Genomic DNA, 12,717 nt, shown 5'->3' with positions numbered 1-12,717 from the left:
AATCGTCAAGAGTGGGAAGTGGGCGTCAGTGAACTTCATTTTCCCATGACGTGGTACAACGTGTCGTACCCCTTCAACTGGTTTGTGCTTCGCATCAACTTGGAACGGTTGACCAGGATTTACAGTTCAGGAGCACCGGATGCGACCGTGACCGAAGAGACCTCAGGCATCATCCGAGCCGTCAGCGAAAAGGTGATCATTCCCGAAGGCGTGTATTCCGCTCGATAACTGGTCCAGAGACTGAACATCCTGCTTCAGCGTGCCTGTGCACGATTGCTGGAAAAGCATACAGCTAATGTGTACCAGTCGGATGCCAGAGGTCGTTACACAGTCACCGTGAACTACCCCAAAGAAGAACTCCGATTTGAAATGCGCGGCCCAACGCACGTCAACTTTTATGCTCCCACACCGAAAGACATGTGCAGGGCCATCTCGGGTTCTTCCTGCAAAACAGCCTCCCAACCAGACCACGATGCCATCAGGTCTGCCTACACCACGCAACTGGTGTTGCCTGTTTCCTTGGTACGCATGCTCGGATTCATGCAACTCCCCGTGGTCGACGAAGCAGAGGAAATAAGTCAAGTCTCCACTTACCCTGTCCAAGTGAGTGTGTTTGACCGTCCTCTTGTGGTGGGGGAACAGGAAGCCGACCATCTGGCTGGCTTTGATACGGTGTACGTCTACTCGGATGTGGGGATACCATGGCTCCCTTACTGATGTATGTTCCCGTATCTCGTCGAATGATGGAAGACAGCGTCATGATGAAAACTCCCCAGCATGTACGCTACATGGGATTGCGCCAGGGAACCACGGATGCCATTCAAATCTATTTAATGGATGACATAGGACGACCCGTGCCATTCCAGAGTGGGAAGACCATCGTGACACTCCATTTCCGTCCCCGTCGTCTGGGCACGTACTGACATGGTAGGACATCAGTGTATCCGACACCGGTGCAGCACCGGCTTGGGTGGCCTACAACAACAAGGACGAGGTTTAGCCGCGTACCGAGGTCGCATTCATCAACGCGGGAGAGGTCTCGGAAGCATCTTGGGAAGCTTGGGCCGTTCAGCCCTCTCCATGCTGAAGACGGTGGGAAAATCGGCTCTCAAAACCGGTGTGAAGATGCTGCCAGGCTTAGTGCAAGATATTCGTTCTGGCCGTCGTAGTGTACGGGACAGTTTGAAACATCATGGAAAACAGGCCTTACTGACCACCTTGCAGTCACAGTCATCACCGGCACACAAAAGAAAACGAAATCCGTCATCTGGTCCCATAAAGAAGAAGAAGAAGAAGAAGAAACAACAACAAAAACGCCAAGCTTTGTTTTGAGTCGTCATGGAACTTTGTGACATTGGACTTGACATAAAAAAGGATCATTCCCATGAACAAGGGTCAGTTCAACACCAGACACGAACCTGTCAAGACCTGTTGGGCAGACCTGTCAAGATGATGCGCCGGGATGCTTGTGAATGTGCCAAGTCACAGTTGGATCTCTTTTCGGTTCCTCCTGTGGTGACGTCAGTTCAAGAGGGTCAGTGGATTCGATACAGTCCTCTGGCACCCCCTTCGGTGGCGGGTCCCCTCCAGTTTAACACTGCCAACCCTGTGAATGCGTACATCGATTTGAATCAGTGTTACCTTCGCATCTGCCTCAAAATCAAGAATACCGATGGCACGGATGCCACTCATGATGGGGATGACCGACTCGTCATGTCCACGGTGAACAACATGATGCATTCCCTCTTTCGAGAAGTGCGTGTGCAAGTGGGACACAACCAGTTGGAAATCACCCCCTCCATGGGAACCTATCCCTACCGAGCCTATTTGGAAACGTTACTGAGTTATGGGAAGGCAGCCAAAGGGACGCATCTCCAGTGCCCAGGATGGTACACCGATGAAGCTGGAAAAATGGATGACTTCAATGCCGTCGCTCAGAATGTCAATGCAGGACTCGTCGCACGACGGCGGGTCATTTTACCCACCCGAGAAGTGGAACTGACAGGACGTCTCCACTGTGACCTGTTTCTCCAAGACCGGTACCTGGTGGATGGCGTCCCCATGAAACTAGAACTGATTCCGAGCCCGAGTGATTTCTACTTGATGAGTGCTGGAGATGTGGAATGTCGATTTGAACTGACCAAAGCCGAGTTTTACGTACGCCAAGTCAACATCGATCCTGCCATACGGGAACAGCACGTGAAACACATGTCACCAGGAGTCACGGCCAAATATCCTTTGACCCGAGTCCAAGTCACGGCTCACAACATTCCAGGAGGAGGGCGCGATTTCCACAAAGATCAACTGGTGGGAGGACAACTGCCCAAACTGGTGGACAACGATGCTTTTGCCGGTAGCAAGGAAAAGAACCCCCTTCCATTTCAAACACAACAACGTGACCAGTCTCAAACTGAAACTCAATGGCCAGGACGTGCATGGCACAGAAATCAAAAGTGACTTTCAGAACAACAGTGGTTCGCTCAAACAGTTGTACATGAACCTGTTTCGCAACACGGGACACCTGTGGCAAGAACATCCCTGCAACCTCACCCTAGACGAGTTCAGGAACGGATTCACCCTGTGGGTGGTGGATTTGACGGAAGATCTGGGAGCAGACGAAGGTCATAACTACCCACGACACACGGTCTAAGGATGGATGGATTGACGACCAAGGACTTGAACGCCTACGTCCAACAGGACCCCCTGCTGCGACCCCTTTACCAAGGGACTTTTGCCCGAGATCACTTTGCCATCACTGTGCTAAGTGAACGACACGGACCTTATCCTAAAGCTTACATCGTCAACACGGACCCTAGTCATCTCCCGGGACAACACTGGGTGTGCGTGTATCGTCCAGCACCGGGTGTCTTTGAGTACTTTGACAGTTATGGCGTCCCTACCCACTACTATGGACCAAGGTATTCTATAAGTGATCCCACCCAACTGCATCCAGACGTTCGGCATGTCATGGCCTACACAGGATGGCTCGCGCAGCGGTGGAATGTGAATTCGCTTCAACCCTGGTTCAGTAGCTCTTGCGGAATGTACTGCCTGTTTGTCCTGGCTCATCGTGCCCGTGGATGGACTTTCGACGACGTGATGGAACAGTTTGATCCCTTCAACACCCTCGTCAATGAAGAACGTGTGAAACGCTGGTTTCAACTCACACGCCTACCAGACAACAACAACGACGTCCAGGATCCACAGCCCTGTCAAACATGTTGTTCTTATGGTTCTGATGTTATGATGTTCTCTTCATGTTCGAGTTCCTACCGTTTGTAAACAAAAGATCAGGGACGCCCCTAATCCTGACTCTTTTGTCACCATGGTTCTTGTTAGCGGGGGAAATAAAACGTTGAAAAAAACCAACACACATGTCTTGTTATGATTGTCATAGCATGAAAGCATTCTTTAGAGAAAGTTGGATGGCCCTGAAAAGGGCCGTTTTTTTCCGTTGTGATGATCACAACGACCACAGGGGCGGTATCATGCACTGGCACGGGTGAATGGTTATCTTGGTTTTCACGGGGCACTTGGCCCCGTGAGTCAGCCGGCGATGATAAGTATCTTTCAACACCGTGCCGCAATACACACATTGAAAAGTCCCGCTGTAGTCATTCGTGCCCTTGCAATACACGGGCAACCCTCCCTGGCATTGGCGACACTGCCAAGCTGGCAAGTGTCGCCATGATGGAAAAGCCGGTGGTGGTGGAGGGATGGGCGCTGGCGATGGTGGGGGTGTCTCCACGGATATCAGTTTTAGATCCCAGTTTTCTTCCATGGTTGTCCGCTGTCGTCTTCCTCCTCATCTTATATAACAGAACTCAGCCAATCACAAGACAACACCTCACGACCATGACGTCACGACCTCACGCGCCATGATGATGTCACGATCTCACGTGCAAGCACGACGTCACGGCTGTGACGTCGTCGAGGCTATATAAACGTGGCCATGACTAGTCACCCTCACATATCGCCGACTCCTTGTGTGTGTGACGAAGATATGGATACACGTAAAGTGAAAATGGATCGACCAACCCCTTACCGAAGAAACTGTGGACGAAAACAGTGTCTCCGGTGCAGCCCGAAGAAGGAAGAAGAAGAGAAAGAAGGGACAACGCCCCTCATTCCTACCACCACCACCACCACACCCTCACCACCACTAGAACCGACCATCAAGATTGAAGACGGTGGCGACGACGACGACGACGGAACGACGGGAGCTGGCATGACAGCGCGACCACCACCACCAACAACAACAACAACCACCGCGAGAACAGGCACTACAGCCAAGAAAACAGCCAACACGGAAATGGTGCCATTACAAGAATTAGCAGACCAATGGCGATTCATCATGTGCCCTACCTGTTTGAAAGCCCGTCCATCCGATCGATACGATGTCGTCCCCACAGCCAAGTTTTACGTATGTCTCTATTGTGGTGGGGGTGTCCCCAAAGGAACGCAATCCCTCCACGATGACATTTGTCCCGGCAAATATGTTTTCCGAGGACTCCAACTCATCTGCCGATGCTGACTGTGAAGCATCCACACCTCACGGCCCTTTTCAGGGCCACCCACATGCTCCCTAAAGACTGCTTGAAACACGATGCATCCCCATCCCATCCCCCATCGCCGTCGTTCCACTCACTCTTCCCTCCTCCCCCTCTCCTCTCCCCCTCTCTCCCCCTCTCCCTCCCTTCCCTTCCCTTCCCTTCCCTCGTCCCGTCCCGTGCCGTGCCGTCCGTCTGCCGCCATCTTGAAACACGCTTCCTTCTCGCGAGATCACGCGAGATCACGCGAAATCGCGCGCACAAACCACCGTTGCTTAGCAACACCCCCGTTGCTAACGACCACGTCACACCTCGTACACACCAACTCATGACGTCATCCTAGAACAATCAAATGACGTCACACCCCGTACACACCAACTCATGACGTCATCCGAGAACAATCGAATGACGTCACCATGGGGGTCACGTGACCGAGAACAATCGAAAGACCCCAGGGAGACACTGTTCACTACTGTTCTGTATGGAAGGACAAGTGAGTGAGTGAATGAATCGACTTAAGTGAGTGAGTGAGCCTAGTTTTACGTCACACTCAGCAATATTCCAGCAATGTGGCGGCGTTCTGTAAATAATCGAGTCTGGACTAGACAATCCAGTGATCAACAGCACGAGCATCGATCTGCACAATCTGGAACCAATGACATGTGTCAACCAAGTCAGCGAGCTTGATCACCCGATCTCGTTATGGTACATGTAAGGACAGGAAGAAATCTCCCCAAACCATTCTGAACTACTGGGGTTTGGTTTAAAGGCATGGCACAAAGGCATTCCGGTTTTGTATTAGATTGCAAAGCTGCCACAAAAGTCCGTACAGATAAACGTACATCGTATATGGGTCCCGCAAATGTACCGTTCAATTAACAATAACCTAAGAAACTGTGGAGGAAGGACATTCTACATTGTATGTATGTATGTATGTATGTATGTATGTATGTATGTATGTATGTATGTATGTATGTGTGTGTATGTGTGTGTGTGTGTGTGTGTGTGTGTGTGTGTGTGTGTGTGTGTGTGTGTGTGTGTGTGTGTGTGTGTGTGTGTGTGTGTGTGTGTGTGTGTGTGTGTATGTATGTATGTATGTATGTATGTATGTATGTATGCGGGTACGTACGTACGCATGTATGTATACAGGAAGTGTTGGAGACAAGCTGGATCAATACCATATGGATTCTCAGAACCTCAAAGGATTCAGTCTTAGACATTTAAAGTTATACATAAATAAAGCTACAATTCATGGATGTCAACTTCTTTTTCTGGGGGACACAACGTTTCGGAGTACCCTTGTGTGAAATTTACAATCTCAGAAAAGAATCGTGATCATTTAGTTTTCTTTTCTTACAGCACTATCCCACAAACGTCAGTCCTTGATCCACGGGGCATTGTTCCAAAACAATGTGGCCACAAACGTCAGTCCTTGATCCACGGGGCATTGTTCCAAAACAATGTGGTCACAAACGTCAGTCCTTGATCCACGGGGCATTGTTCCAAAACAATGTGGTCACAAACGTCAGTCCTTGATCCACGGGGCATTGTTCCAAAACAATGTGGCCACAAACGTCAGTCCTTGATCCACGGGGCATTGTTCCAAAACAATGTGGCCACAAACGTCAGCCCTTGATCCACGGGGCATTGTTCCAAAACAATGTGGCCACAAACGTCAGTCCTTGATCCACGGGGCATTGTTCCAAAACAATGTGGCCACAAACGTCAGTCCTTGATCCACGGGGCATTGTTCCAAAACAATGTGGTCACAAACGTCAGTCCTTGATCCACGGGGCATTGTTCCAAAACAATGTGGTCACAAACGTCAGTCCTTGATGCACGGGGCATTGTTCCAAAACAATGTGGTCACAAACGTCAGTCCTTGATCCACGGGGCATTGTTCCAAAACAATGTGGTCACAAACGTCAGTCCTTGATCCACGGGGCATTGTTCCTAAACAATGTGGTCACAAACGTCAGCCCTTGATCCACGGGGCATTGTTCCAAAACAATGTGGTCACAAACGTCAGCCCTTGATCCACGGGGCATTGTTCCAAAACAATGTGGCCACAAACGTCAGTCCTTGATCCACGGGGCATTGTTCCAAAACAATGTGGTCACAAACGTCAGTCCTTGATCCACGGGGCATTGTTCCTAAACAATGTGGCCACAAACGTCAGTCCTTGATCCACGGGGCATTGTTCCTAAACAATGTGGTCACAAACGTCAGTCCTTGATCCATGGGGCATTGTTCCAAAACAATGTGGCCACAAACGTCAGTCCTTGATCCACGGAGCATTGTTCCTAAACAATGTGGTCACAAACGTCAGCCCTTGATCCACGGGGCATTGTTCCTAAACAATGTGGCCACAAACGTCAGTCCTTGATCCACGGAGCATTGTTTCCAAAACAATGTGGCCACAAATGTCAGTCCTTGATCCACGGAGCATTGTTCCTAAACAATGTGGCCACAAACGTCAGTCCTTGATCCACGGGGCATTGTTCCAAAACAATGTGGTCACAAACGTCAGTCCTTGATCCACGGGGCATTGTTCCAAAACAATGTGGTCACAAACGTCAGTCCTTGATCCACGGGGCATTGTTCCTAAACAATGTGGCCACAAACGTCAGTCCTTGATCCACGGAGCATTGTTCCAAAACAATGTGGTCACAAACGTCAGTCCTTGATCCATGGGGCATTGTTCCTAAACAATGTGACCACAAACGTCAGTCCTTGATCCACGGAGCATTGTTCCAAAACAATGTGGCCACAAACGTCAGTCCTTGATCCACGGGGCATTGTTCCAAAACAATGTGGCCACAAACGTCAGTCCTTGATCCACGGGGCATTGTTCCTGAACAATGTGGTCACAAATGTCAGTCCTTGATCCACGGGGCATTGTTCCAAAACAATGTGGTCACAAACGTCAGTCCTTGATCCACGGGGCATTGTTCCTAAACAATGTGGCCACAAACGTCAGTCCTTGATCCACGGGGCATTGTTCCAAAACAATGTGGCCACAAACGTCAGTCCTTGATCCACGGGGCATTGTTCCAAAACAATGTGGCCACAAACGTCAGTCCTTGATCCACGGGGCATTGTTCCTGAACAATGTGGTCACAAATGTAGATACACCTCAGTGGGTTCAGTTTATGAAATGAAAGCAGATTCTTTAACACCCAAAACAAGATGTGAAATGCTGGATTATCTCAGTGAAAACATTTATGTTTTACTTCTGGACACGACACTGAAGCAGGACGTGGATATTTCCCCGATGTAGTACGAGGGTTGGCCGAAAGGTTCTAAGCCTCACTGTGAAAAAAAGTCCACGTTTGTAATTTATTTTTCTACATAGTCCCCTTCCAAGTTCACACACTTTTGCCAGCGATGTTGCAAGGCCCGAATCCCGGTCAGGAAGAAATCTTCTACAGCTACCCTAACAAAATCAGTCACAGCGGAAATGACGTCATCATTACTTGCAAAATGGCGACCGACGAGTTCCTTTTTCATTTTGGGGAACAGGTGGAAGTCAGAAGGAGCCAAATCAGGTGAATAAGGAGGATGGTCAATGAGTTCAAAGCCACAATCGCGGATTGTTGACATGGCCACCACCGATTTGTGAACAGGCGCATTGTCTTGGTGGAAGAGGACACCTTTAGCGATCATCCCTCGTCGTTTGGCTTCGATTGCTTCTCACAACTGGTTCAGTAGATCAGCATAGTATCTGTCGTTGATAGTTTGACCTTTTTCAAGATAATCAATGAGCAGAATACCCCTGGAATCCCAAAAGACTGATGCCATCACCTTTCCAGCTGAAGGAACAGACTTGGCTTTCTTCAGAGCTGGTGAATCAGGATGCTTCCACTGTTTTGACTGTAGTTTTGTTTCTGGTTGAAAGTGATGTATCCAGGTCTCATCCATGGTTACAAATCGTGCCACAAAATCATCGGGATCTGCTTCAAAACGACGCAAATTGTCATGGGACGTCTGGAACCTGACACGTTTCTGTTCTGCTGTCAAGAGCTTTGGCACCCATCTTGCAGAAACTTTAGTCATAATTCGTTGGTGATAATATGCTCAACCCTCTCATGAGAGATGCCCACTACGCTAGCAATATGTCGAGTAGTCAATCGTCGATCATCCATCAACATATCGAGCACTCGCGTGATGTTTTCTGGAGTGGTTGCGGTTGAAGGCCTTCCTGAGCGTGGGCCATCATCAAGGCTTTGTCTGCCACGCTTAAATTCTGCAGCCCACTTCTTTACTGTGGAAAATGAAGGAGCATCATCCCCTAGAGTGGAGACCATGTCAGCATGTGTCTGTGTTGGGGACATCCCTTTCTTTTGCAAGTACTTGATGACTGCCCTGTATTCCGTTTTGTCCATTTCTGATGATTTCAGAGGGTAGGTTTACCAAAAGAGCTGTAGTTGAGATAAAACTATTAGTACGTTTGTAGTTCTTGTGTCTATGATTCACTAAATGATTGTCCTCATTGGTGGCAAACACCTGTCTCTACCTGGTGGGGAGAAAAACCACTCAGGCAGAGAACTTTTCAGCCAACCCTCGTAGTCCTGGTAGGTTTCGTGCAAATCAGTTTCTTTTTACATACAAACCGGAAACTGACTGAGAACGTGAAATAGATTCACGTGTATCCATGAAAGTACTTATGCACTTATCAAACAGCTCATTCCAATGTCAGATTCGTGAATCTGCTTTCTGTACAGACATGTAATTTTTTTTATTAATTCAGATTTTCTCGTTAATTTTTATCTGCACTACGTGCGTAACTAGGACCTGTGCTGAGATTTCGCCGAGCTAGCTGAAAGTAGTCAGATGACATTTACGGAATTTCAGGTGTTTCATTGATCACTGTTATACAAGCTTTATCTTGACGTTATCGTCGTGTCGGAATCAGACTAAATGTTATACAAGCTTTACCATGGCGTTATCGTCGTGTCGGAATCAGACTAAATGTTATACAAGCTTTACCATGGCGTCATCGTCGTGTCGAAATCAGACTAACTGTTATACAAGCTTTAACATGACGTCATCGTCGTGTCGGAATCCGACTAACTGTTATACAAGCTTTACCATGGCGTTATCGTCGTGTCGGAATCCGACTAACTGTTATACAAGCTTTACCATGGCGTTATCGTCGTGTCGGAATCAGGCTGTTATACAAGCTTTACCATGACGTTATCGTCGTGTCGGAATCAGACTAAATCTTATACAAGCTTTATCATGACGTTATCGTCGTGTCGGAATCAGACTAGCTGTTATACAAGCTTTAACATGACGTTGTCGTCGTGTCGGAATCAGACTACATTTACCATGACGTTATCGTCGTGTCGGAATCAGACTAACTGTTATACAAGCTTTACCATGACGTTATCGTCGTGTCGGAATCAGACTAACTGTTATACAAGCTTTGCCATGGCGTTATCGTCGTGTCGGAATCAGACTAACTGTTATACAAGCTTTACCATGGCGTCATCGTCGTGTCGGAATCAGACTAACTGCTATGCAAGCTTTACCATGACGTTATTCTCGTGTCGGAATCAGGCTGTTATACAAGCTTTACCATGACGTTATCGTCGTGTCGGAATCAGACTAAATCTTATACAAGCTTTATCATGACGTTATCGTCGTGTCGGAATCAGACTAGCTGTTATACAAGCTTTAACATGACGTTGTCGTCGTGTCGGAATCAGACTACATTTACCATGACGTTATCGTCGTGTCGGAATCAGACTAACTGTTATACAAGCTTTACCATGGCGTTGTCGTCGTGTCGGAATCAGACTAACTGTTATACAAGCTTTACCATGGCGCTATCGTCGTGTCGGAATCAGGCTAACTGTTATACAAGCTTTACCATGGCGTTATCGTCGTGTCAGAATCAGACTAAATGTCATACAAGCTTTACCATGACGCTGTCGTTGTGTCGGAATCAGACTAACTGTTATACAAGCTTTACCATGGCGTTATCGTCGTGTCGGAGTGAGACTACTGTCAAACAAGCTTTACCATGGCGTCATCGTCGTGTCGGAATCAGACTAACTGTTATGCAAGCTTTACCATGACGTCATCGTCGTGTCGGAATCAGGCTGTTATACAAGCTTTACCATGACGTTATCGTCGTGTCGGAATCAGACTAAATCTTATACAAGCTTTATCATGACGTCATCGTCGTGTCGGAATGACACTAGCTGTTATACAAGCTTTAACATGACGTTGTCGTCGTGTCGGAATGAGACTACATTTACCATGACGTTATCGTCGTGTCGGAATCAGACTAAATGTTATACAAGCTTTACCATGGCGTTATCGTCGTGTCGGAATCAGACTAACTGTTATACAAGCTTTACCATGGCGTTATCGTCGTGTCGGAATCAGACTAACTGTTATACAAGCTTTACCATGGCGTTATCGTCGTGTCGGAATCAGGCTAACTGTTATACAAGCTTTACCATGGCGTTATCGTCGTGTCGGAATGAGACTACTGTCAAACAAGCTTTACCATGGCGTTATTGTCGTGTCGGAATGAGACTAACTATAACACAAGCTTTACCATGACGTTATCGTCGTCTCGGAATCTGACTAACTGTTATTCAAGCTTTACCATGACGTTATGGTCGTGTCAGAATCCGACTAACTGTTATACAAGCTTTACCATGGCGTCATCGTCGTGTCGGAATCAGACTAACTGTTATGCAAGCTTTACCATGGCGTTATCGTCGTGTCGGAATCAGACTAACTGTTATACAAGCTTTACCATGGCGTTATCGTCGTGTCGGAATCAGGCTAACTGTTATACAAGCTTTACCATGACGTTATCGTCGTGTCGGAATCAGACTAAATGTTATACAAGCTTTACCATGGCGTCATCGTCGTGTCGGAATCAGACTAACTGCTATGCAAGCTTTACCATGACGTTATTCTCGTGTCGGAATCAGGCTGTTATACAAGCTTTACCATGACGTTATCGTCGTGTCGGAATCAGACTAAATCTTATACAAGCTTTATCATGACGTTATCGTCGTGTCGGAATCAGACTAGCTGTTATACAAGCTTTAACATGACGTTGTCGTCGTGTCGGAATCAGACTACATTTACCATGACGTTATCGTCGTGTCGGAATCAGACTAACTGTTATACAAGCTTTACCATGGCGTTATCGTCGTGTCGGAATCAGACTAACTGTTATACAAGCTTTACCATGGCGCTATCGTCGTGTCGGAATCAGGCTAACTGTTATACAAGCTTTACCATGGCGTTATCGTCGTGTCGGAATGAGACTACTGTCAAACAAGCTTTACCATGGCGTTATAGTCGTGTCGGAATGAGACTAACTATAACACAAGCTTTACCATGACGTTATCGTCGTCTCGGAATCAGACTAACTGTTATTCAAGCTTTACCATGACGTTATGGTCGTGTCGGAATCAGACTAACTCTTATACAAGCTTTACCATGACGTTATGGTCGTGTCGGAATCAGACTAACTGTTATACAAGCTTTACCATGGCGTCATCGTCGTGTCGGAATCAGACTAACTGTTATGCAAGCTTTACCATGACGTTATCGTCGTGTCGGAATCAGACTAAATGTTATCCAAGCTTTACCATGACGTTATCGTCGTGTCGGAATCAGACTAAATGTTATACAAGCTTCACCAAGGCGTCATCGTCGTGTCGGAATCAGACTAACTGTTATGCAAGCTTTACCATGGCGTTATCGTCGTGTCGGAATCCGACTAACTGTTACACAAGCTTTACCATGGCGTTATCGTCGTGTCGGAATCAGACGAACTGGTATCCAAGCTTTACCATGACGTTATCGTCGTGTCGGAATCAGACTAAATGTTATACAAGCTTTACCATGGCGTCATCGTCGTGTCGGAATCAGACTAACTGTTATGCAAGCTTTACCATGACGTCATCGTCGTGTTGGAATCAGGCTGTTATACAAGCTTTACCATGACGTTATCGTCGTGTCGGAATCAGACTAAATCTTATACAAGCTTTATGATGACGTCATCGTCGTGTCGGAATGAGACTAGCTGTTGTACAAGCTTTAACATGACGTTGTCGTCGTGTCGGAATCAGACTACATTTACCATGACGTTATCGTCGTGTCGGAATCAGACTAAATGTTATACAAGCTT

General features: G+C 47.3%; 1 protein-coding gene across 1 annotated transcript; it reads left to right on the top strand.

The window, feature by feature from the left end:
• The first annotated feature begins 1,338 nt into the window (after window positions 1-1,338).
• LOC137281069 (uncharacterized protein F54H12.2-like) lies at window positions 1,339-2,457 on the top strand. Its single transcript, XM_067812211.1, has one exon. It carries the CDS (start codon window positions 1,339-1,341, stop codon window positions 2,455-2,457), a length of 1,119 nt encoding a protein of 372 aa, XP_067668312.1.
• Window positions 2,458-12,717: the final 10,260 nt, after the last annotated feature.

Source organism: Haliotis asinina, chromosome 4, assembly GCF_037392515.1.
Source record: "Haliotis asinina isolate JCU_RB_2024 chromosome 4, JCU_Hal_asi_v2, whole genome shotgun sequence".
Classification (NCBI taxonomy): domain Eukaryota; kingdom Metazoa; phylum Mollusca; class Gastropoda; order Lepetellida; family Haliotidae; genus Haliotis; species Haliotis asinina.
This window is presented reverse-complemented; position numbering and strand designations above follow the sequence as displayed.

Bases quoted from the DNA above. Each gene is read 5' to 3' on its own strand.
- LOC137281069 (XM_067812211.1), top strand. From the start codon at position 1,339: ATGGAACTTTGTGACATTGGACTTGACATAAAAAAGGATCATTCCCAT.